Below are 20,160 nucleotides of genomic sequence, written 5' to 3' on the forward strand. Positions count from 1 at the left end.
TGCACTTAGGATAGTCAAACTATTTCTGTAATATTCATTAGATTTAGTGTAGAAAGTGCCATGAGCAGGAGAAGAGTGATTTTCTTGTAATGTTTCCTGCACTGATTGTACCACGAACCTACTTTCTGGTACTTTAGTATAGAGCTGAATTGAGTCAATCTTCCAAAAGAATTTGAGTGATTAGAGTCATTTCAAATTACTTATAAAAAAAGCAGTGTTCATTACTGATAGCTCGAGACAAGGAAAGCACTAAAACTCGATTACACAGATGGATTACACAGATTTACACTGAGGATTGGATATCAGAATAATATCTTGCCATGACAAATTGATCAATGAAGGTAGGTAACGTCTAATGCTAGCATATTTCCTATACCTACTTTGCCACTATAGTCCCACTCTGCATAAAAGTGAACAGAAAGGGAAAAGTTGTGCAAGGGGGAAGATAGTGTTGCAGCATCTTCCTCGCTGCACCAGTGAGGAAGAGAGGAGCTCAAATGAGCGGGCAGAGATCCAGGTATAGGTAAGGGCCAAGCCTCATAGATCCCCTCCAGTCACATGGATGGTTCTCAGTCAAGTCTTTTCAGACCACTTCTCCACCTCAAAGAACAGCATCATGGCCAGCTTGTTTGTTGTGTCACATTTGGCTCCACCGCTACAGCTACGCTTTGACATTCAAGGTGGATGGAGACCTTGAAAGGTGAACAACATTCTTCAAGAGCATTGGGGATTGGTCCTGCTTTGAGCAGGGGGCTGGACTAGACGACCTCCTTAGGTTCCTTCCAACCCTGATATTCTATGATTCTATGAAGAGACAAATTAATGCTCTAACCATGTTATACATTCTGGGGTTGTTTTGTTTTTCCAAACTGTCAGTATAGCCAGGGTGACATGCCACTTTGGTCTAGTTTACACTAGAAAGGGTTTTTCGGTATAGTTATACCACCAAACCCTTAGTGGAGATTCTTGTCTACATGGTTGGTTAGTTAGTGCGTGGCAAGCCAGGGTCTGAATGTACAGTGCACTAACTTGACATACACTGACTGGCTGTGTGGACCCTGGTACTGTGCACAACAGAACTTTTAGTGAGTGGTAGCAGGGTCCATAAGGCCAGTCAGTGCATGGCAGGCTAACACACTGTATATTCACAGCCCCACTTGCTAAGCACTAACTAGCTGCGCAGATAAGCCCGCAGCTTATCCTGGCATAGTTTATACCAGTTTCCAAACACTGGCAAAAGGACTCTTTCCTCACCCTAGTTATTTTGCCAGAATAACTGTCTACATTAGGGTTAGGTTTTTGCCAATGTAAAAGTGTGGTAAAGAATCAATTATACCAGCAAAAATTTCTCGTCTAGACCTGACCTTAATGGCTTCTGCCAAACACCTCCCTCCACCTTTTTCCCCAGATAGATACTGTGACAGGATAAGGAAATGAAAAGATATCCTGTGCAGCTTTATTTCCCACTCAGTGTGGGCCTCTCACTCCATTACTGTGGAACTGAGGTGGCTTTGCTCCCCTTAGCACCATACACCACAGAGAATCACACAACAGCATTCATCCCATTCTAACGTATAGTCTTTTAAGCTACTCCACACCGTTCATTTCAGTACAACAGAGAACAATCTTGTTAATAATGACAAAGAAAATGACAAGAAACTACTATGTACTCTCCATCCCCCAATCTACCTTCATTCTATATTTTAAAGTCTCTACCACAATTGTGGGATATATATTATGGAAAACAGTTTCTTAATTTAGGATTTCTATCCCATATACTTGTGAAGAAAATCTTGAAACTATGACCCAAGAAGCAATGAAACAAAACAAGAAGCAATGGTCTCAAGTTGCAGTGGGGGAGGTCTAAATTGGAGATTAGGAAACACTATTTCACTAGGAGGGTGGTGAAGTACTGGAATGGGTTACCTAGGGAGGTGGTGGAATCTCCATCCTTAGAGGTTTTTAAAGCCCTGGCTGGGATGATTTAGTTGGTGTTGGTCCTGCTTTGAGCAGGGGGTTGGACTAGATGACCTCCTGAGGTCTCCTCCAACTCTAATATTCTATGATTTTAAGTGTAAATCAATGTAGTATTCATCTTCCTGAGTCTGTCTGTACGCAGTCGAAGAACAATGTGAGGGTGAACTGCCCAATTCATCTCAATCAGTTGTCACATTTGACACCCCAAAGATGACAGTTTGCATGTCAATATTGTTAGCTGTTTCACTGTTGATCATGTTAACAGACTTACACCTAATATGCTTACCCCACAATCACAAGCCACCTCCTACCCATCCATAGGAACCAAAAGCCCAACCCATCTGCCTAAATTTCTGGTTTCTTCACTGACATCTACAATACAAGTCTTTTAACATGCTGAAACTGTGGGATAGTGGAAGATCAACTTAATTTAATATGAAAACCCAAATAACCCCAGGGCTATTTTACTGTTATTCATTTTCATAACTTAAAACCTCAGTTTAAACGAGGCTTCCAAAAGAAGTTCCAGTTTGCTACAACAGAGTGCCACAGAATCCAGAAATCTTGCTACAGTTCACACAAGGTGCCTTGTCTTCTCATTGATGCATAAGCCATTTAAGCTGCTGTGGTCTTTTTGTATAATGCAGGCCTGGTTTTAGTTTTAGATGCAACTACATGCTGTGCATGAACTGGTACCTACAAAGCATACGTGCTCATGTGAGATTAGAATCTGGTGCACTATATTCCAAATGTATAGTTTTATTTTTGTAGATACACGTTTTTTGGAACTGCCAGTTTTAACACAGGGTAGGTCAGATTCTAAAAATGAATACTGAGAGAAGATTGCGCACACAAGTAAAATACGGCTACATCCTGGATGCAATGTTTAACTGAGGTACTCATAACACTCCTAGATGCTTACACAGCAACAGTAGCTAGAAACTCTTACCATCTTTGGCTGACCAGGAGGTTGCACCTCTTCCTATTGAATGTGGACTCAAGTATAGTGATCCATGTATTCCTCACTTCTAGGCAGAAACGGTGCCATGCACTACACCTAGGAATGAGAACGTTCAAGCTGATGCAACATGCAGCACTTTTTACAAAGCAATACGTGAAGAAGGCTCACCAGATGTCCATGTAGTGTGGAAGACCAGGACTGGTCCACTACCAGATTCAATCTGAGGCCTGGAAATTGATTTTCATGGTGTTCAAGTGGAGTGGACCATCTCTCTGCCACCTGACATGACATCCACAGTCATCACCAGGATACTGGAATGGGCAGTGCCAGCACAAGATTCACAAGATATATATATACACAAGATAGACAGAGCTGAACCATGATGAATGTAAAAGATATGGGGAACTTCCAAAATATGGATATTACTTTCTTAGACAGAGGAGGACTGAAATGTGACAGATTCTTTCAGTTCTACGCATGCAATGGGGGAAAAAGTTATTAAAATAGGAAAAAGAAAGGAAGGTAGACAAAATTCCATACCTCAAGTTCCACATATCTTCCCTGTTCCAGTTGGACCTGGTATTCTGCTCTATTAGAGCAACTATCCACTTCAGTGAATAGCACATTCTGTTGGCCAAGCCTCTTATAAAGCACAATACTTTTTCAGCCGTGATGCTTGATTTTTAATATTTTCCTATTCATACACAGCACATTAAGAAAGCTATTAAAAAAATGTACCACTACAGAAAAACAATTACCTAAAGGCATAAGCTTTAGAAAGCAACCTTTGTCAGCCCTCTGCAATACAGCAAGAGCACCGTGCATCTGGAATAGGGAAAAGAAGGAAACATGACAAAGGGATGTTTTTTATTGATTTAAACCAAACATTTAATGTATCTTACACACAGCAACAGAAGGCTCCAGAGTCGACACAGCTCATTCAAATTGAAAATGTGTAACTGCACAGAAAATAATGCTTAAACCATTCCAAAAACTACATACAATGACCGTAAACATGGAATAAAATACCCAGAATCTTGTTATCCTTGTACAATATGTATATTTATGATACGAAACTGATGTTTGTCTACACAGAGGTGTGCACCGATTTACCTAAATTGTTTTTAAACTAATTTTAATTACATCCGTACAACATGAGTATAGACCAGGCTTAAGATCATGCTCACTGTCAAAAAGGGGGAAAAAAAAATAAAAAAATCTATGACTAGAGTTATAAAAAATCCACTTATTTCACAGAGATGAGTAGGAAAATGTACATGATGTATAGAGGGAATTAAACAACTTATTTCTGCAGAAATGAATATTTTATTTAACAGATTTTTCAGCTCATATGGTTGGAAAGACAACCTGCTGAAAATACATTGACATAACACTGTCTTTTTGAATGCAGAGAGTTGTTCTAGTGCCTCTGTTGCTGCTCAGAGCTTCCCAAGTAGCAGCAGCAGCAGCATGAAGCTAAGAATGCCATAATTCAGGACAGTGGTGAAATTAAGAACTGTCAGTTTCATTTTGCTCCCGTTTTGGAAAGCAACAATGGTCTTAGTTTAAAGAATAAGCATTTACTAACATGATCATATCAGGTATCACATTTTCCCTACATTTAGAATATAGTATGCCCAACCCCAAAGGTTTAAAAATAGTAAGATTTTTTTTTTTTTAATTAAACATGTTTTTGGACTGTCTTTGGATTTTTTAGCTCTCCCTACTCCCCAAAACATAACAGGCTCTGATATTAGTGGAAGGGATGAGAAAAAAGTTCCCCCATTTTAACAGCCACTGAGCTCCATCGCCAAAACAAAGTCCTGGGACAAGCACTATTGGTAGGAAACCCAGCAACCTCCCCAGGAACTTGATGAGGGCTGGACTTTTCACTAGAGCCCTTTGACCTCACTGGTGCCACTCCACCCCAATAAACATCCTCCTATTGTACTAAACCCATCCAGGGCTACTTCTGCCCCCTATCCCTGCCCTTCGGTGCAACTGGACTGCCAGGGTTGACACACACCAGCCCGTGTCCCAGTCATGTGAGCTTGGGAAAGAAAAACTCCTGTGTGAATCTAGGCTGGGAACTAAGGGTATGGCTGCACTGCAGAATTAACTCTGGTGATCCACACTCAAGTCTGAACACCTGAATTGGCCTAGCCTGGTTGTTAGCAACCACACAGCAAAGCCACATCTGAGTTACTCTATCACTGGTGCTATGCTCATCCTTGTCTTTTGCTAGGACTTGTGAGGACCTATCTCACAGCTCTCTGTGCTGCAATAAGCTGAGCTGCTTCATGTTTCTTTCACAGTGAACTGCAGGAGAACTTACCTGTCCTCCTAGGTACACAGGGGAATTGTGGGAAGGTACTGGAGGACTATCAGCACTCATGAGACTTAGCCTGTGTCCCCAAGTAAAAGTGGCACCTAACTCTAGGCTATATATCCAGACAGACCTGTTAGCCCAGGTTTAAAGCATCACTAAACACCGGTGACAGGGTTTCATATGTGGACAGACACGGGGTTAAGGACAACACCCAAGTTAACTGCAGTGAAGACATGTAGAGACTCAACTGGAAGGAGCAGACAAAAAGCATTTGCAGCAGGGATCTCTGCACACTGATGTCAGACTTCTGCCTGCTACCTTCCATACTTCTTTTTCCTTCCCTCCCTCTTTCTCCCCTCCTCCGTTCACCTTCTCTTGAAGCTCGAAGAAATTCGAACAATATAAAAATCAAAATAGCACACATGAAATAGATTAAAAACTGGCTAACAGATAGGTCTCAAACGTAATGGGAAATCACCCTTGAATGGGTGAGTTTCTTGTGAGGGCCCACAGGGATCAGTTCTTGATCCTGTGCCATTTAAAACATTTATCAATGACCTAGAAGAAAACAAAATTGCTGGTAAAGCTTGCAAATGACAAAGATCAGGAGAGTGGTATAATGCAGAGAACACATCACCAATACAGAGTGATCGGATGCAGGTAAAAACATGTGTTTTAATACAGCAAACGTAAAGTCATATCTAGGAACAAAGTATGCAGGCCATACTTACAGGATAAGGGACTCCATCCTGAGAAGCAGTGACTCTGAAAAACACTTGCGGTTCATGGTGGATAAATCAGCTGAACGTAAGCCCCCAGTGAGAAGCTTTGGCCAAAAGGGCTAAGGTGATTCTTGGATGAAGAAATAGTGAATATAAAGTAGGAAAAGTTAACTCTGTATTTGTCTTCTCTGAAGGCTGTAAACTTTTGGGGGCAGGGACTTCCTCGTACTAGCAAAATGCAAGCCTCAGTCTCAGTCGGGTCTCTAGACTCTAGTTTGTAACTACTTAGATTCACCTCAGAAATTTAAAATAACTCAAACAGGGCAACACAACAAACCAATATTTCATGGATCTGGCCAATGTTTTGTTAGCAGTCCTTCCTTGTTATCTTTTATAGGCTTGGGCTGCCCTAAAAGGACATTCTATTCTCTCTTCTCTGCTAAATCCATTCCCAGCAGTGTTCAGTGCAATAAACCATACCCACTGAAGAGGGCGACAGTATATTTTATATCCAGCAAGACAATAGATAAATCGTGATCTCCAAAAATTCCAACTCACTATACGTTTTTTTAATCTGATAAGAACAAGTCAACTTTGGGAAGTGTGCAGTACCTTTTCATTTCAAGTTCTTACCAAACCAAAATTAAAAGAAAGCATGCTCACAGCAAGTCTGCATCCTTGAAACTTCAGGAAAGAATTCAGTACCAATACTTTCAGAATTGGTAAGGGGTTTCCCCTTCTACTCAAGAAATAGGAAAAGAAAAACAGTAACTAGATTTTGGAAAATATTGCCCCCAGGTTTCCTGCACATTTCACCAAATTCACTGAAACTGAAGTGAACCTACTGTAAGGTTAAAATATTTTAATCAATTTTTAAGAGGCTATTTAAAAATGTGCAAAGCTATGTAGTGAATGGGTAACTAAAGTTAAATGTGTTTAAAAGATGAAGTTGTTTTATAAAAGCTCCACACTGCATATAAAATCAAATTTCAGTGGCATAAATAACATTAAAATAAAATAAAACCCAGAAATTCGTTACGCTCTACTCAAGAATAATCAGAGAAAAAGGCTGCTTTTCCCACTTAGGACAATAAAATATATAATATGGAGACAAAATTTGACAAAGCTAAAAACTAGTCTTCCCACAAATCAGAAACAATATCTATAAGAATTGAATATCCACAATCAAAGAGAGAAATCATTTTTAATCTGCTATTAAAAATTTGTTTCTCTGATAACCTAACCATTTCATTAAGATACACAACTTTCATCTGTGGAAGTATCAGTCAGCAAAGATGATAAAAACAGATAAAAAGCACTGAAGTCTGCTCAATAAAGTAAGAGGACATCATCAGATTCACTGATTACGGATTTGTGGAGAATGAGCTAGCTTATTTTTCTACACTATAGAGGAATGTGTGCTGCTGTGTATCAGAGCAGAAGTGAGCCCTAAAAACACATATGCATAAGGGGAGGTGGGAGGGAATCAGTTTTAATTTTCCTATGGTGAATCTTTTGTCTATTGTACATACAAAAGGTATCTTGTTTATATTTTATGTCCTGATACTACTAAAATCAAAAGACCAAGATATAAGACTTGCATTAGGAAGCAATTACTGTCATTTATACCAAACATGGGAGACACTTTCTAAAATGACAGTCACCCCAAAAATTTACAACATCCAGTATCTTCATTAAGCATAATCATCCTCTGAACACACTTTTGTGTTTGCTTGACCAGTAATGTCTGGATGTTTTAAATTACCCCACTACGTTCTTCACCATTTGTCAATTATCTTTAACAAATACAAAAACATTTTCAAAACATGTCTGAGCATGTTCAACTCCTACAGCCCTAAATCTAAGATGAGCACTAGAATTCTGCCAATACACACACACACACACACACACCCCCTCTTGCTTCCAGCCAAATTTACATTCAGAGTAATTTAAAATTTCCTAAATGCTCCAGATCGGCACACTCAGCAGCTTTGCCACACAAAATACTGATAATCGCAAAAAGAGTTTGGATTATATTTAAATATTCCTCCACACTCCGCAAATCATCTTTCTCTGGTCAACAGCCATAGTACATAGCATAGTAGCTATGACCCCTACATTTGAGGTGGCGTGATCAAAGGAGGTCTGGCCAGACTTGGAAAAACATTTCCACTGAGAATGGACATACTGCCTGTCAAAAGGTTATTCCCACTGCGTACAGGGAGCAGCTCATATTACTCCAGTGTAACATGAAAGTGCAAAATCTAGCCGTAGTAATCCACATACATGTTTTTCTTTCCAAAAGGGCATATGGGAGACACTGACTAGAACAGAACATCCGTATTATCATTTGAAGGGGGAGAAAAAAGGTTTCCCTAATCAATCCAGCTGTGAGAATCAGATACTACTTTAAAAAAAAAATCACTTTTTAAATGTTGCGCTTTAATTTGGAAATTATTTTCTTTATTACTTTTTTCCTCTTTTACTTTTAAAAAGATCAGACTTTCCGTTTTGCAGAAGACAAAACTTTGGAGGCGTAAATCTTAATGTCAATGACAGGAAGGCTTTGGTGAACCATTACCATAAATCTGACAAACGCTAATTTGATGGGTGGCTGTATCTGTCTGCTGCAAGGCCAGTCTAGACAGTCTATTGAGAAATCCTAAAACACAACTGTTTGTTCCCTGTAACACCATCTGGATATGGCAATAAGAGCCGACCCAGTGCCATTCACGCATGGATCAAAGCACATGCTAATGCCATCATGAAGTCATACACATAAAAAATTCAATCTGAGAACTCTAAGCAATCTTCCTAAGTCCTCAGTGAAGAAACCTCAGACTTAGCTTGAGTCGAGCTAAGGGGGAGAGGGTGGAAAAAAAGAACAGAATATTTAATGAGCTTGGCCTTCCAGAGGAATGTTAGGCCACCCATTGTATTGGAAAAGGCTCATGTCACACTTCAGTCATGGCACCCATCAGGGAGTCCCTTTACAAAAATGGATCTGAGGACTTTTGTAATTACCTGTTTCAAAAAGAAACAATGCCCAGAAATATGAGAGGGGTTCCAAGGTGTAAATCTTACATTTTATTCTATCAGACTGAGCTGGCAGAATTTTCAATATTGCAGACAATATTGAAAACCTCTCTCTCATTAAACTGCACTGTGGCATTAGATCAAAGCATCCAGGGCCCCCTATTGAACTTCTCTAAATATTACAAACATAAGAGCAAGTCTGGCTGTGCAGAAACTAGAAACAAAGCCAATTTTCTTTCTACACTCCCCCACCCCCCAAATGCAACTTCCTACAATCTAGCTTCAAATTTTATTTAAAAATAAAAGCTAAATATCCATGTTGCAAAACCTAAGTTCATAAAACTTGATCTCCATAAACACTGAAAGCATAATTAACTGTTCTCTGCATGCCTCACCTCAACACATTTTCTAGAATGTTATTTTTAATATCTGACTGCCTTTCATCAGAGCTTTTTTAATATATTATTCCAGATTTTTTACATGCATAGCATTTTGCAACAATTCGAACAACCTGTAGAAAAGCTATGTTCGGCTTCGTAATAGAATTAGATATAAGAGATGCCATATTTTTCCTATGAAGTATCTGCTGATACTAAGATAAGTTTCCAAAAAAATAATGCATTTTGATCACTGTGAAGACTTGGGGTGCAGTGTTTCTTTTAAACTTTATTTGCCTTTTTGATTCAGCTTGTAAATGATGCACTCTCTAGCAAATGGTTTTGAGTATTTCTGAAAAAGTTACACTATGAATCTAGCATGCTGTTAATTTAGAGTGTCATTTGGGAGCAGGAGCAACATTTTTATTCCATTTTGATGGAGACAATATTAAAAATGTGGCTCCCATTCATGTATCTGATATGTACAAGACAGGTGATTCTTTCACATATAAAATGTATAATTTATTAATTAAGCATACTATTCTAGTTCATTGTAAAATTTAAGTTGTATCTTCACCATAAGTGTGGGGATGAGCAAAACTCATTTCTGTAACCACTAATAGTTACTAATTTCTTGCATGTATTTTACTATCAATATTCCCAAATGTAGCATTTTAAGTTTGTCAGTTAAATGCATTAATTATTTATCTGTGAACACGCAAAATTAAAGTCATATCTAATTGGACCAAAAATACTTAATGTTTCACTGCAAAATTGTTGCAACAATGCAGAATTTATAAGCAATTCTTACAGTATCTACTAAGTCCTTCAGATCATTATTGCTCTATGCTCCTTTGCAAACAAGATACCGAAGCAAAATGCTAAGCAGTTAAACACATTTTGTAAAGCACTTGAGGTACATTTTCAAAAAATAAATTGGTCAGAGGACAACCTTACCAAATTTTAATATCCACCCTTAAAATTTAATTATGTAGAAAAAATTCTACATTCTGTGGTATGTTAAATTTTGAACATTACTAAAGGGTGTGTATTTATCTTACTTTAATAAAATCTTTAAAAGAAACCTTGAAAGAGCAAAATACATCAGTAGGTAGGGATACTCATATTGCACTGAAGAAACTTTCAGCTAACAGTGTGCGAATTACAACAAGGGTCTATTCTACTACTGTTTTTTAAAGTGATACATAAAACACAGTTTCACCCCCTTTCAACATGGCAACTATTCAAGAAAGTGAATCTTGCCAACAGACTAGCACAGAGCACAAAACAAGCGATCACTGAATCTCTCATAGGTTTGCTAGGGAACAAATAAAGAAGCTTATTTATAAAGATTCCATGATCTTGAAAAAAGAGCCAAGATGTATTCCCAGTACCGAGCTGGGACTCTCAAGACTAGTAAATTGTGAATCAAGTTTTAATTGCAAAGAAATGTTTCAATGGGGGACGGGGAGGAGAATGGGACAGTTACAAGAAGGTCCTGTGCATCGCTACCAACAGAAGTTGCAGTAGAAACTAGTAAAAAGTAACCTTTAAAGGGGAAAAACAAAACAAGATCGAGAAAAGATGAGGAAACAACTACACCCCCAATGCTTTCTGCCATTTAACATGAAGCCTTATTTATAACTAATTGTACAATATTAAACCAGCTCTACACTTTCGGCATGGTTAAATCACACAACATATACACCTGAGGCATCCATACATACTCTAATATATTTATTTTATATATTAACACCTGCACTCTTGTTTCTTCAATACTGATAATTGTTTTTACGTGACTAAGCTAATTCTACTTAAAACAATACTTAAGATCACTATAATCAAGAGTTCCAGAAACAGAATAGACATGAAGGATATGTTAAACAGAGTTCAAAGCTAAAAAAAAAAACTGATATTTCAGCAGTTACAAGACTGCAGTAGAACAGCATTGCCATCTACTGACGAGTTTCATTGTAAAAACCTTCCATAATCAAGCCAGAGTTGGGTCTAATCTAAGAATGCTTAAAATCTACATGAGCTCTTCTAATTACCACTTAAGGAAAAACAGAGTCAAACAAAAAACATCTTTAAAAATGTAAATTAATAGATTCTCTTGCAATATATTTGTGTCAGTAACAAAATATGCTTCTAACCTACACACACAAAAAAGTAAAAAAGGGAACGGTTTAATTAGATTTGTAAATATATATATGCAGCTTCCTGAAAAGTTGTTTTTTTTTAAAACTCTTTTGTAGTTTGTAGATGTTAATAGCAGATTATATAAAACGTACGTATGTGATTATCCAAATTATTTGCCCAATTCCATAAGTAAGAAAAATAAAGAATATACATTTAAATTGATAAAATAAAATCTCATTTTGTCAAATAAAGCACATTTGTTCCATCAGTTTTACTTCTTGATCGATGCACAAACACTAACTTTCTCTTAGGAAACAAAATAAACCCGATTACAGAAGCCAGTAGAAAGGATACATCAGTTAATTAAAGGAATACCAAAAAGACTTTTTCCATGCCTATTTCATTTGAGTCATAGCTTTGATAAACATGCTATGGAATGAAAAAACAACAAGGATAGCAAAACATTCATCCACAAAGAGAGAAGTCTACAGGACAGAAGAATTGTGCCCACTTGGTCAGTTTTCTGGGACAACATCTGAAAAGCCCACTCCAACCATGATAGAGGTGCTATACCTATTAAATCACAGATTTAGTCAAAAAGGTTGGTTTTTCCCCACTGACCCACAGAGACTATCATTTAGCAAAATGCAAGAGAGAGGGTATCAGCCAACACACGCTACTTGAAACAAAGGGTGATGAAGTGGTTCACTTTAATGAAAGACTTTTCCTTTTCTATAATCACATTGTAAATACTGAAAACTTATTTAATGCACAAAAATAGAGACAAATATGTGCTATGTCATTATGAAAGCAAAAAAAGATATCAACATTGCACTGGGCACAAACCACCACGTAACTACTTTTAGTTATGTGGTAACTGCCATGTAATTACAGTACATAGTTATTTATGTCTCTCGGATTACATGGCAATAAAGCCAGGCTACCTGTTACCATATGTAGTAATTTGTGGTTGGTAGATATTAGAGATAATTTAGTATAATGGTCAAATGTATCAGTGTGAAAGCTATAATTACAATTATTGTAAAGCTATAGATGTAATTTCTCATTTTCTGCAGAACATATAAATGAATTCCCACAACAGCCCCAAATAACTGGGCTCTCGTCAGGATGAGACGATCTGCAGACACGTTTCTTTGAGAAGATGGTAGTCTTCCCACTTCTTAAACAAGTGGATCTATTCAGCATGAAAATACTAGGATACTTAATTTTCTTTCTCACTATCTTTTCTTTAAAAAATGTCACCATAAAGTTTTGATCTTATATTTTACTCATTTATTGTGTACAGATTAGGGCTATAAATTAATCGCAGTTAACTCAAGCAATTAACTCAAAACAAATTAACCTGATTTAAAAAATTGATCGTGATGAATCACAGTTTTAAATCACACTGTTAAACAGAATACCAATTTAAAATTATAAATATTTTTGGATTTTTTTTGTATTTTCAACTATATTAATTTCAGTTACAACACAGAATGCAAAGTATGCAGTGCTCATTTTTATTACAAATATTTGCACTGTAAAAAAGAAAATAGTATTTTTCAATTCACCTCATACAAGTACTATACTTAGGGCTGTCGATTAATAGCAATTAACTCACACGATTAGCTCAAAAAAATTCATCAGCGTTTTAATCACACTGTTAAACAGAATACCAATTGAAATTTATTAAATGTTTTGGATGTTTTTCTACATTTTCATATATATTATATTCTGTGTTGTAACTGAAATCAAAGTGGATATTATTTTTTATTCTAAATATTAACACTGTAAAAATTAAACAAAAGAAATAGTATTTTTCAATTCACCTCATACAAGTACCATAATGCAACCTCTTAACCGTGAAAGTAAAACTTACAAATGTAGATTTTTGTGTTACATAACAGCACTCAAAAACAAAACAATGTAAAACTGCAGAGCCTACAAGTGCACTCAGTCCTACTTCTTGTTCAGCCAATTGCTAAGACAAACAAGTTTGTTCACATTTACAGGAGATAATGCTGCCCTCTTCTTATTTACAATGTCACCAGAAAGTGGGAACTGGCATTTACATGGCACTTTTGTAGCTGGCATTGCAAGGTATTTACGTGCCAGATATGCTACGCCTTCATATGCCCCTTCATGCTTCGGCCACCATTCCAGAGGACATGCTTCCATGCTGATGGCGCTCGTTAAAAGAAATGCATTAATTAAATTGGTGATTGAACTCCTTGGGGGAGAATTGCACGTCCCCTGCTCTGTTTACTCACATTCTGCCATATACTTCATGTTATAGCAGTCTCGGATGATGGTTCACCATATGTTGTTCATTTTAAGAACACTTTCACTGCAGATTTCACAAAACACAAAGAAGGTACCAATGTGAGATTTCTAAAGATAGCTACAGCGCTTGACCCAAGGTTTAAGAATCTTAAGTGCTTTCCAAAATCTGAGAGGGCTGAGGTGTGGAACATGCTCTCAGAAGTCTTAAAAGAGCAACACTCTGATGCGGAAACTACAGAAACCAAACCACCAAAAAAGAAAGCTGCTTTGGATTGTTATTGAGCAGAACCCATCATCAGCATGGATGTGTCCCCCCTGGAATGGTGGTTGAAGAATGAAGGGACATATGAATCTTTAGCGCATCTGGTAGGTAAATATCTTGCAACGCCAGCTACAACAGTGCCATGAGAACGCCTGTTCTCACTTTCAGGTGATACTGTAAACAAGAAGCAGGCAGCATTATCTCCTGCAAATGTAAACAAACTTGTCTGTCTGAGCGATTGCCTGAACAAGAAGTAGGACTGAGTGGACTGGCAGGCTCTAAAATTTTTACATTGCTTTATTTTTGAATGCAGTCAGGTAAAAATAATAATTCTACATTTGTAAGTTGCACTTTCACAATAAAGAAATTGCACTACAATAGTTGTATGAGGAGAATTGAAAAATACTATTTCTTTTGTTTTTTACAGTGCAAATACTTGTAACAAAAAATATAAAGTGAGCACTGTACACTTTGTATTGTGTTGTAATTGAAATCAATATATTTGAAAATGTAGAAAACATCCAAAAATATTTAAATAAATGGTATTCCATTACTGTTTGATCGTGCAATCACCTAACTTTTTTAATCACTTGACAGCCTTAACTATAGTGCAATCTCTTTATCGTGAAAGTGTAACTTACGAATGTAGAATTATTTTACATGACTGCCCTCAAAAACAAACCAATGTAAAACTTTAGAGCCTACAAGTCCACTCAGCGACTGGCTGAATAAGAAGTAGGACCATACTGGGTCAGACCAAAGGTCCATCTTGACCAGTATCCTGTTTTATGACAGTGGCCAATGCCAAGTGCCCCAGAGGGAATGAACAGAACAGGTAATCATCAAGTGATCCATTCCTTGTCGCCCATTCCCAGCTTCTAGCAAACAGAGGCTAGGGTCACCATCCCTGCCCATCCTGGCTAATAGCCATTGATGGACCTATCCTCCATGAATTTATCTAGTTCTTTTTTAAACCATGTTATAGTCTTGGCCTTCACAACATCCTCTGGCAAGGAGTTCCACATGTTGACTGTGTGTTGCGGGAAGAAATAATTCCTTTTGTTTGTTTTAAACCTGCTGCATATTAATGTCATTTGGTGACCCCTAGTTCTTGTGTTATGAGAAGGAGTAAATAACACTTCCTTATTTACTTTCTCCATACCAGTCATGATTTTATAGGCCTCAGTCATCTCTTTTCCAAGCAGAAAAGAGACTACTTATTAATCTTTCCTCATATGGCAGCTGTTCCATACCCCTAATCATTTTTATTGCTCTTTTTCAAACCTTTTCCAATTCCAATGCATCTTTTTTGAGATGGGACGACCACATCCGCACACAGCATTCAAGATGTGGGCATATCGTGGATTTATATAGAGACAATATGATATTTTCTGTCTCATTTTCTATCCCTTTCTTAATGATTCCCAACATTCTGTTGGCTTTTTTGACTGCTGTTGCACATTGAGTGAATGTTTTCAGAGAGCTATCCACAATGACTCCAAGATCTTTCTTGAATGGTAACAGCTAATTTAGACCCCATCATTTTATATGTATAGTTGGGATTATGTTTTCCAATGTGCAGTACTTTGTATTTACCAACACTGAATTTCATCTGCCATTTTGTTGCCCAGTCACCCAGTTTGGAGAGATCTTTTTGTGGCTCTTCGCAGTCTGCCTGGGACTTAACTATCTTGAGTAGTTTTGTATCTGCAAATTTTGCCAGCTGTTTGCTCCTTTTTCCAGATCATTTATGAATATGTTGAATAGGACTGGGCCCAGTACAGACCCCTGGGGGACACCACTATTATTTACTTCTCTCCATTCTGAAAACTGACCATTTATTCCTACCCTTTGTTTCCTATCTTGTAACCAGTTACCAATCCACGAGAGGACATTCCCTCCTATCCCATGACAGCTTAGTTTGCTTAAGACCCTTTGGTGAGGGAACTTGTCAAAGGCTTTCTAAAAATCTAAATACACTGTATCCACTGGATCCCTACCCTTGTCCACAGGCTTGTTGACCCGCTCAAAGAATTCTAGTAGATTGGTGAGGCATGATTTCCCCTCAAAAAACATGTTGACTCTTCCCCAACAAAATTATATTCATCTATTGTCTGAAAAAATTGTTTTTTACTACAGCTTCAACCACTTTGCCCAGTACTGAAGTTAGGTTTACCAGCCTGTAATTGCCAGGGTCACCACGGTCTTCCCAAAGTTATCCTTGCCCTTCAACCTTGCCCTATAACTGCTCAAAAAACATAGTTGTGCATGGTATGCAACAATGCCCATGTAGAGTTTTATGTAAGCAACACAAGCAAGTTGCAGCTTTCTTTGTATAGTAATTCTCCTGAATTGAAGGATCAGATTAAGGGGACAAAAAAAAAAATCTGGAAAATTTATGCAAAAACAAGTTTTGAGAAACAGTGATTGTCAGAAAGAGTGTTCACGTTAAACAATGGAATTTTTATCCAAGAGAGCTGGGAACAGACTTTGATCTGCTAAACTAAGCAGTTTCTGGAATTTGGCCTACAAAATCTATTATTATTATTATTGATTATGTACAATCAGGAAAGCACCCATCTTAACTTCCGATCTCAAAGCCAACAGTTAGACAAAACCTTTCTATTTGTAAACCACAATATATTTGGCCCAAAAGTTACTGAGACATGAGGAATGTGGATCATCATAATGCTATTTTTAAAGTGTCTTCCCCCCCCCCGACAATTATCCTTCAAAGTATACAAAATTTTAGACCTAAAACATTGACACTGTTGCTTTAAAAAGTGACCAGCTTCTTGTCATTGCCCTGGTGTTACTAAACAAAAAAGATGAAAGCATCTCATCTACAATCTCTACCAAAGTGTTCGTGCAAAGTGTCATCAATATCTCTGTAACAAATGAACGGCCACCAGCAGAAAGTGCACATTATTAATACAAAAATCATGCACATTTCAGAATGTTCATCCTTGCTTAGTAGCGGGCTGCCAATCTAACTCATGCATGGTGCTTTTTGACCAAAATCCTATTATTTAAGGCAACATCAGTTTACTCCTGCACCATGAACCAATTTCTACACAATATGTTAATACTGTAGAACTGTCAAAAATGATTAGGCAAGGACACAAGGAGAAATCAAGGACAATATGAAGGGTTTTTTAGTTATATTACAAACAAAAGAAGTCCAACAATGATATTGGTCCGTTACTAGATGGAAATGGTAGAATTACCAAAATAATGCAAAATTGTTGAATAAATATTTCTATTTCGGAATAAGGCAAATGAATTATGATGAAATACTTTCCATTCCAACATTAACTCAAGAGGATGTTAAACAGCAGCTACTGCAGTTATTAGACAGACATTTTTAAATCACCAAGGACAGATAGCCTGTTCTTTTAAAACTCTTGGATGCAAGCTGAGATGATCTCTGGACAGTTAGTGTTGATCTTCAATCAGTCTTGAAACAGTGGGAAATTTCCAGAGGACTGGAAGAAACCTAACAGTATACAAATATTTAAGGAGGGTAACCAGGGTAACCCGGTTACAGGCTTGTCAGCCTAACATCAATTCCACGCAAAAATAATGGTACAGCTGATAGGGAATTAAAGGCAGAGAGTATAATTAATGCCAACATGTGTTTATGGAAAACAGATGCAGTTAAATAACTTTTTTTTAAAATTACAAGTTTGATGATAAAAGATCAGTGTTGATGTAATAGACTTCTGCATGGCATTTGACTTGTTAACACACCATTTTAATTAAGAAACTAGAATGACACAAAATTAATACGGCACACGCTAAATGGATCAAAAACTGGCTACCTGATAGGTCTCAAAATGTAATTGTAAACAGGGAATCATCATCAAACAGTTGTATTTGTAGTGGGGACCTGAAGGAATTGGTTTCTTAACCTACACTATTTAACGGTTTTAATCAATGACCTGGAAGAAAACAAAATCCTTAATGACAAAATTTGCACGACACCAAGATTGGGAGACTGGTAAATAATGAAGTGGACAAATCACTGAAACAGAGTAATCTGGATCATTTAGTAACCTGGGCACAAATAATGTGTGTTTCAATATGGTCAAATGTAAATAGATATATCTAGGAACAAAGACAAAAGACAAAAAACTTACAGGACGAGGAAAATGGAGACTGAAAAAGACTTATGTTTATATGATTTACCATGAAACCTGAGCTCCAGTGCGACACTGTGGCCAAAAGGACTAATGCAATCCTTGGATGCATAAACTGGGGAAGTTATTCTACCCTATGTATTCATACTCCTGGGGGGATTCTGTGACAAAAAAATTAAAATTATGCACCAAAAATTTTAAAATATGCAAAATTATGCAAATTGTATTTGTCAAAATAATGCAATATCATACAAGTTTCAATTGTTCTGGTAAGTTATTTCAACTACAATACAGAAAAAAGTCACAACAACTATTCAACATTTCCTAAACATGTGAAAGTTAAGTTACAAATACTTGTAACTAATACCCTGCATTCCAGTTATAATCCTGGATTTTCAGTTAAAATTACATTACAGAACACCAAACAGAAAAGAAAAAAAAGAGAAGAGAAGAGAAAAGAGATTGTCATTTTAAATTGCTCAGACTTTCACACATGAAAGTCATACAGTTTTGCTAATCATTGTCCTGGACTTAGCTGGGTACTTTGGGAAGTGCTTGGTTCTGATTGTCCTGACATTTTATTGACTGCTTGGTAAATGTTTTATTTGCCCTCAAAAGTCTTCTTTTTTTTTTTTAAATAGGTAAGTAAAAATCTAACCCCATTGTGCCACTTTGGCACAGGAAAAAAGTGAGAACGTGCATAGATCTTCCTAGCTGATTCCCTTACTGTCATTTATAAGGCTTTACATCACTCTGACAATTAGGGGCCTTAAAACTTTAACAGGTTTTTATACTCCTGAGGGAATTGAATGAGAATGGGAACAGTTAACTAACAATAGAATAATTAACAATGGCATGCATCCGATGAAGTGAGCTGTAGCACACGAAAGCTTATGCTCATTAGTTGTGTGTGTGTTGCACGCACACTGAGCCCCTTCTCCCCCTCCCTCCCCCGCGAGCCCTGCAGCGATCTGCGTCTCTGAAGCTGCTCCAGGCACGCTGGAACAGACGTGCTGCCTGGGCTGCCAGGGGAGAGATGCCTGTCCCCAGACAGATTTCTTTTGCATTTTCCTGCGCAAGGGACACAGAAATATGCAGGCCATATGAATTCTGCACCCCCATATGGGCGCAGAATTCTGTCAGGAGTATATCCAGCACTGGTGTCACTGATAACAGAATACTGTGTCCATTTCTGGTGTCCACAATTCATGAAGGATGTTTATAAACCGGAGAAGGTTCAGAGAAGAGCCATGAGAATGACTGAAGGATTGGAAAACATCTCTTACATTAATTGACCTCCTTGAGCCTATCTATTTAGTTTAACAAAGTGAATGTTAACAGATAACTAGATCGCCATCTGTAAGTACCTACATGGGGAACAGCAACATGAAAATAGAGGGCTCTTCAATTTAGCAGACAAAAGGTGTAACAAGATCCAATGGCTGGACATTGAAGCTAGACAAATGCCACCCACCCACATCAACGGGTGGGGGAAATTGATGGGGCCAGTGGTGAAAGGGGGACAGTCCCAGTAGCAAGTAAGGGACTTGACAATGGAAAATAAGTAGCTCGTCTCCTTGGGAATCTCTGGCACCCACAGGCCAGCTGGAAGAGATGGGTGATGTTTTGTCAGTATTCCCCAGTTCCCAGGATTTAAAGGTGGATGAAGATAACAAGGAGTGGGTGAGTGCACCTGGGCCTGCACCTCACTCCCATAACCTGCCAAGAGTCCAACAGGCATCCTCAGGGTGCAGCATTGGGGTTAGCCATCAGCCTTCCTATACCGAATCAGGGGATTGCCAACCACAGTGCCCAGGGGCAAGGGTGGCAACCCAGGTCCATCCTCCCTCGGACATTCCCTGCCCCCAAGGGATATGAGCTGGCCTGACAAAATCATTGGCAGGCTTGGGCAGTCTGCTTGATAAGAGTGGGTCC

General features: G+C 37.9%; 1 protein-coding gene across 4 annotated transcripts in view; it reads right to left on the reverse strand.

Annotated features, from left to right (window-relative positions):
- ARL15 (ARF like GTPase 15) overlaps positions 1-20,160 on the reverse strand; it is a 332,061-nt gene that overhangs the window by 235,539 nt on the left and 76,362 nt on the right. The window contains exon 2 of one of the 4 annotated variants that reach the window (XM_074952548.1): positions 2,927-3,034. The exons of the other annotated variants lie outside the window; for them this stretch is intronic. Coding sequence (XP_074808649.1) covers positions 2,927-2,929 — 3 coding nt within the window. The 5' untranslated portion in view covers positions 2,930-3,034. The remainder of the gene's footprint in view (positions 1-2,926; positions 3,035-20,160) is intronic. 4 annotated transcript variants of the gene reach the window in all.

The sequence above is a fragment of the Natator depressus genome, chromosome 5 (assembly GCF_965152275.1).
Source record: "Natator depressus isolate rNatDep1 chromosome 5, rNatDep2.hap1, whole genome shotgun sequence".
NCBI classification, from domain to species: Eukaryota; Metazoa; Chordata; order Testudines; family Cheloniidae; genus Natator; species Natator depressus.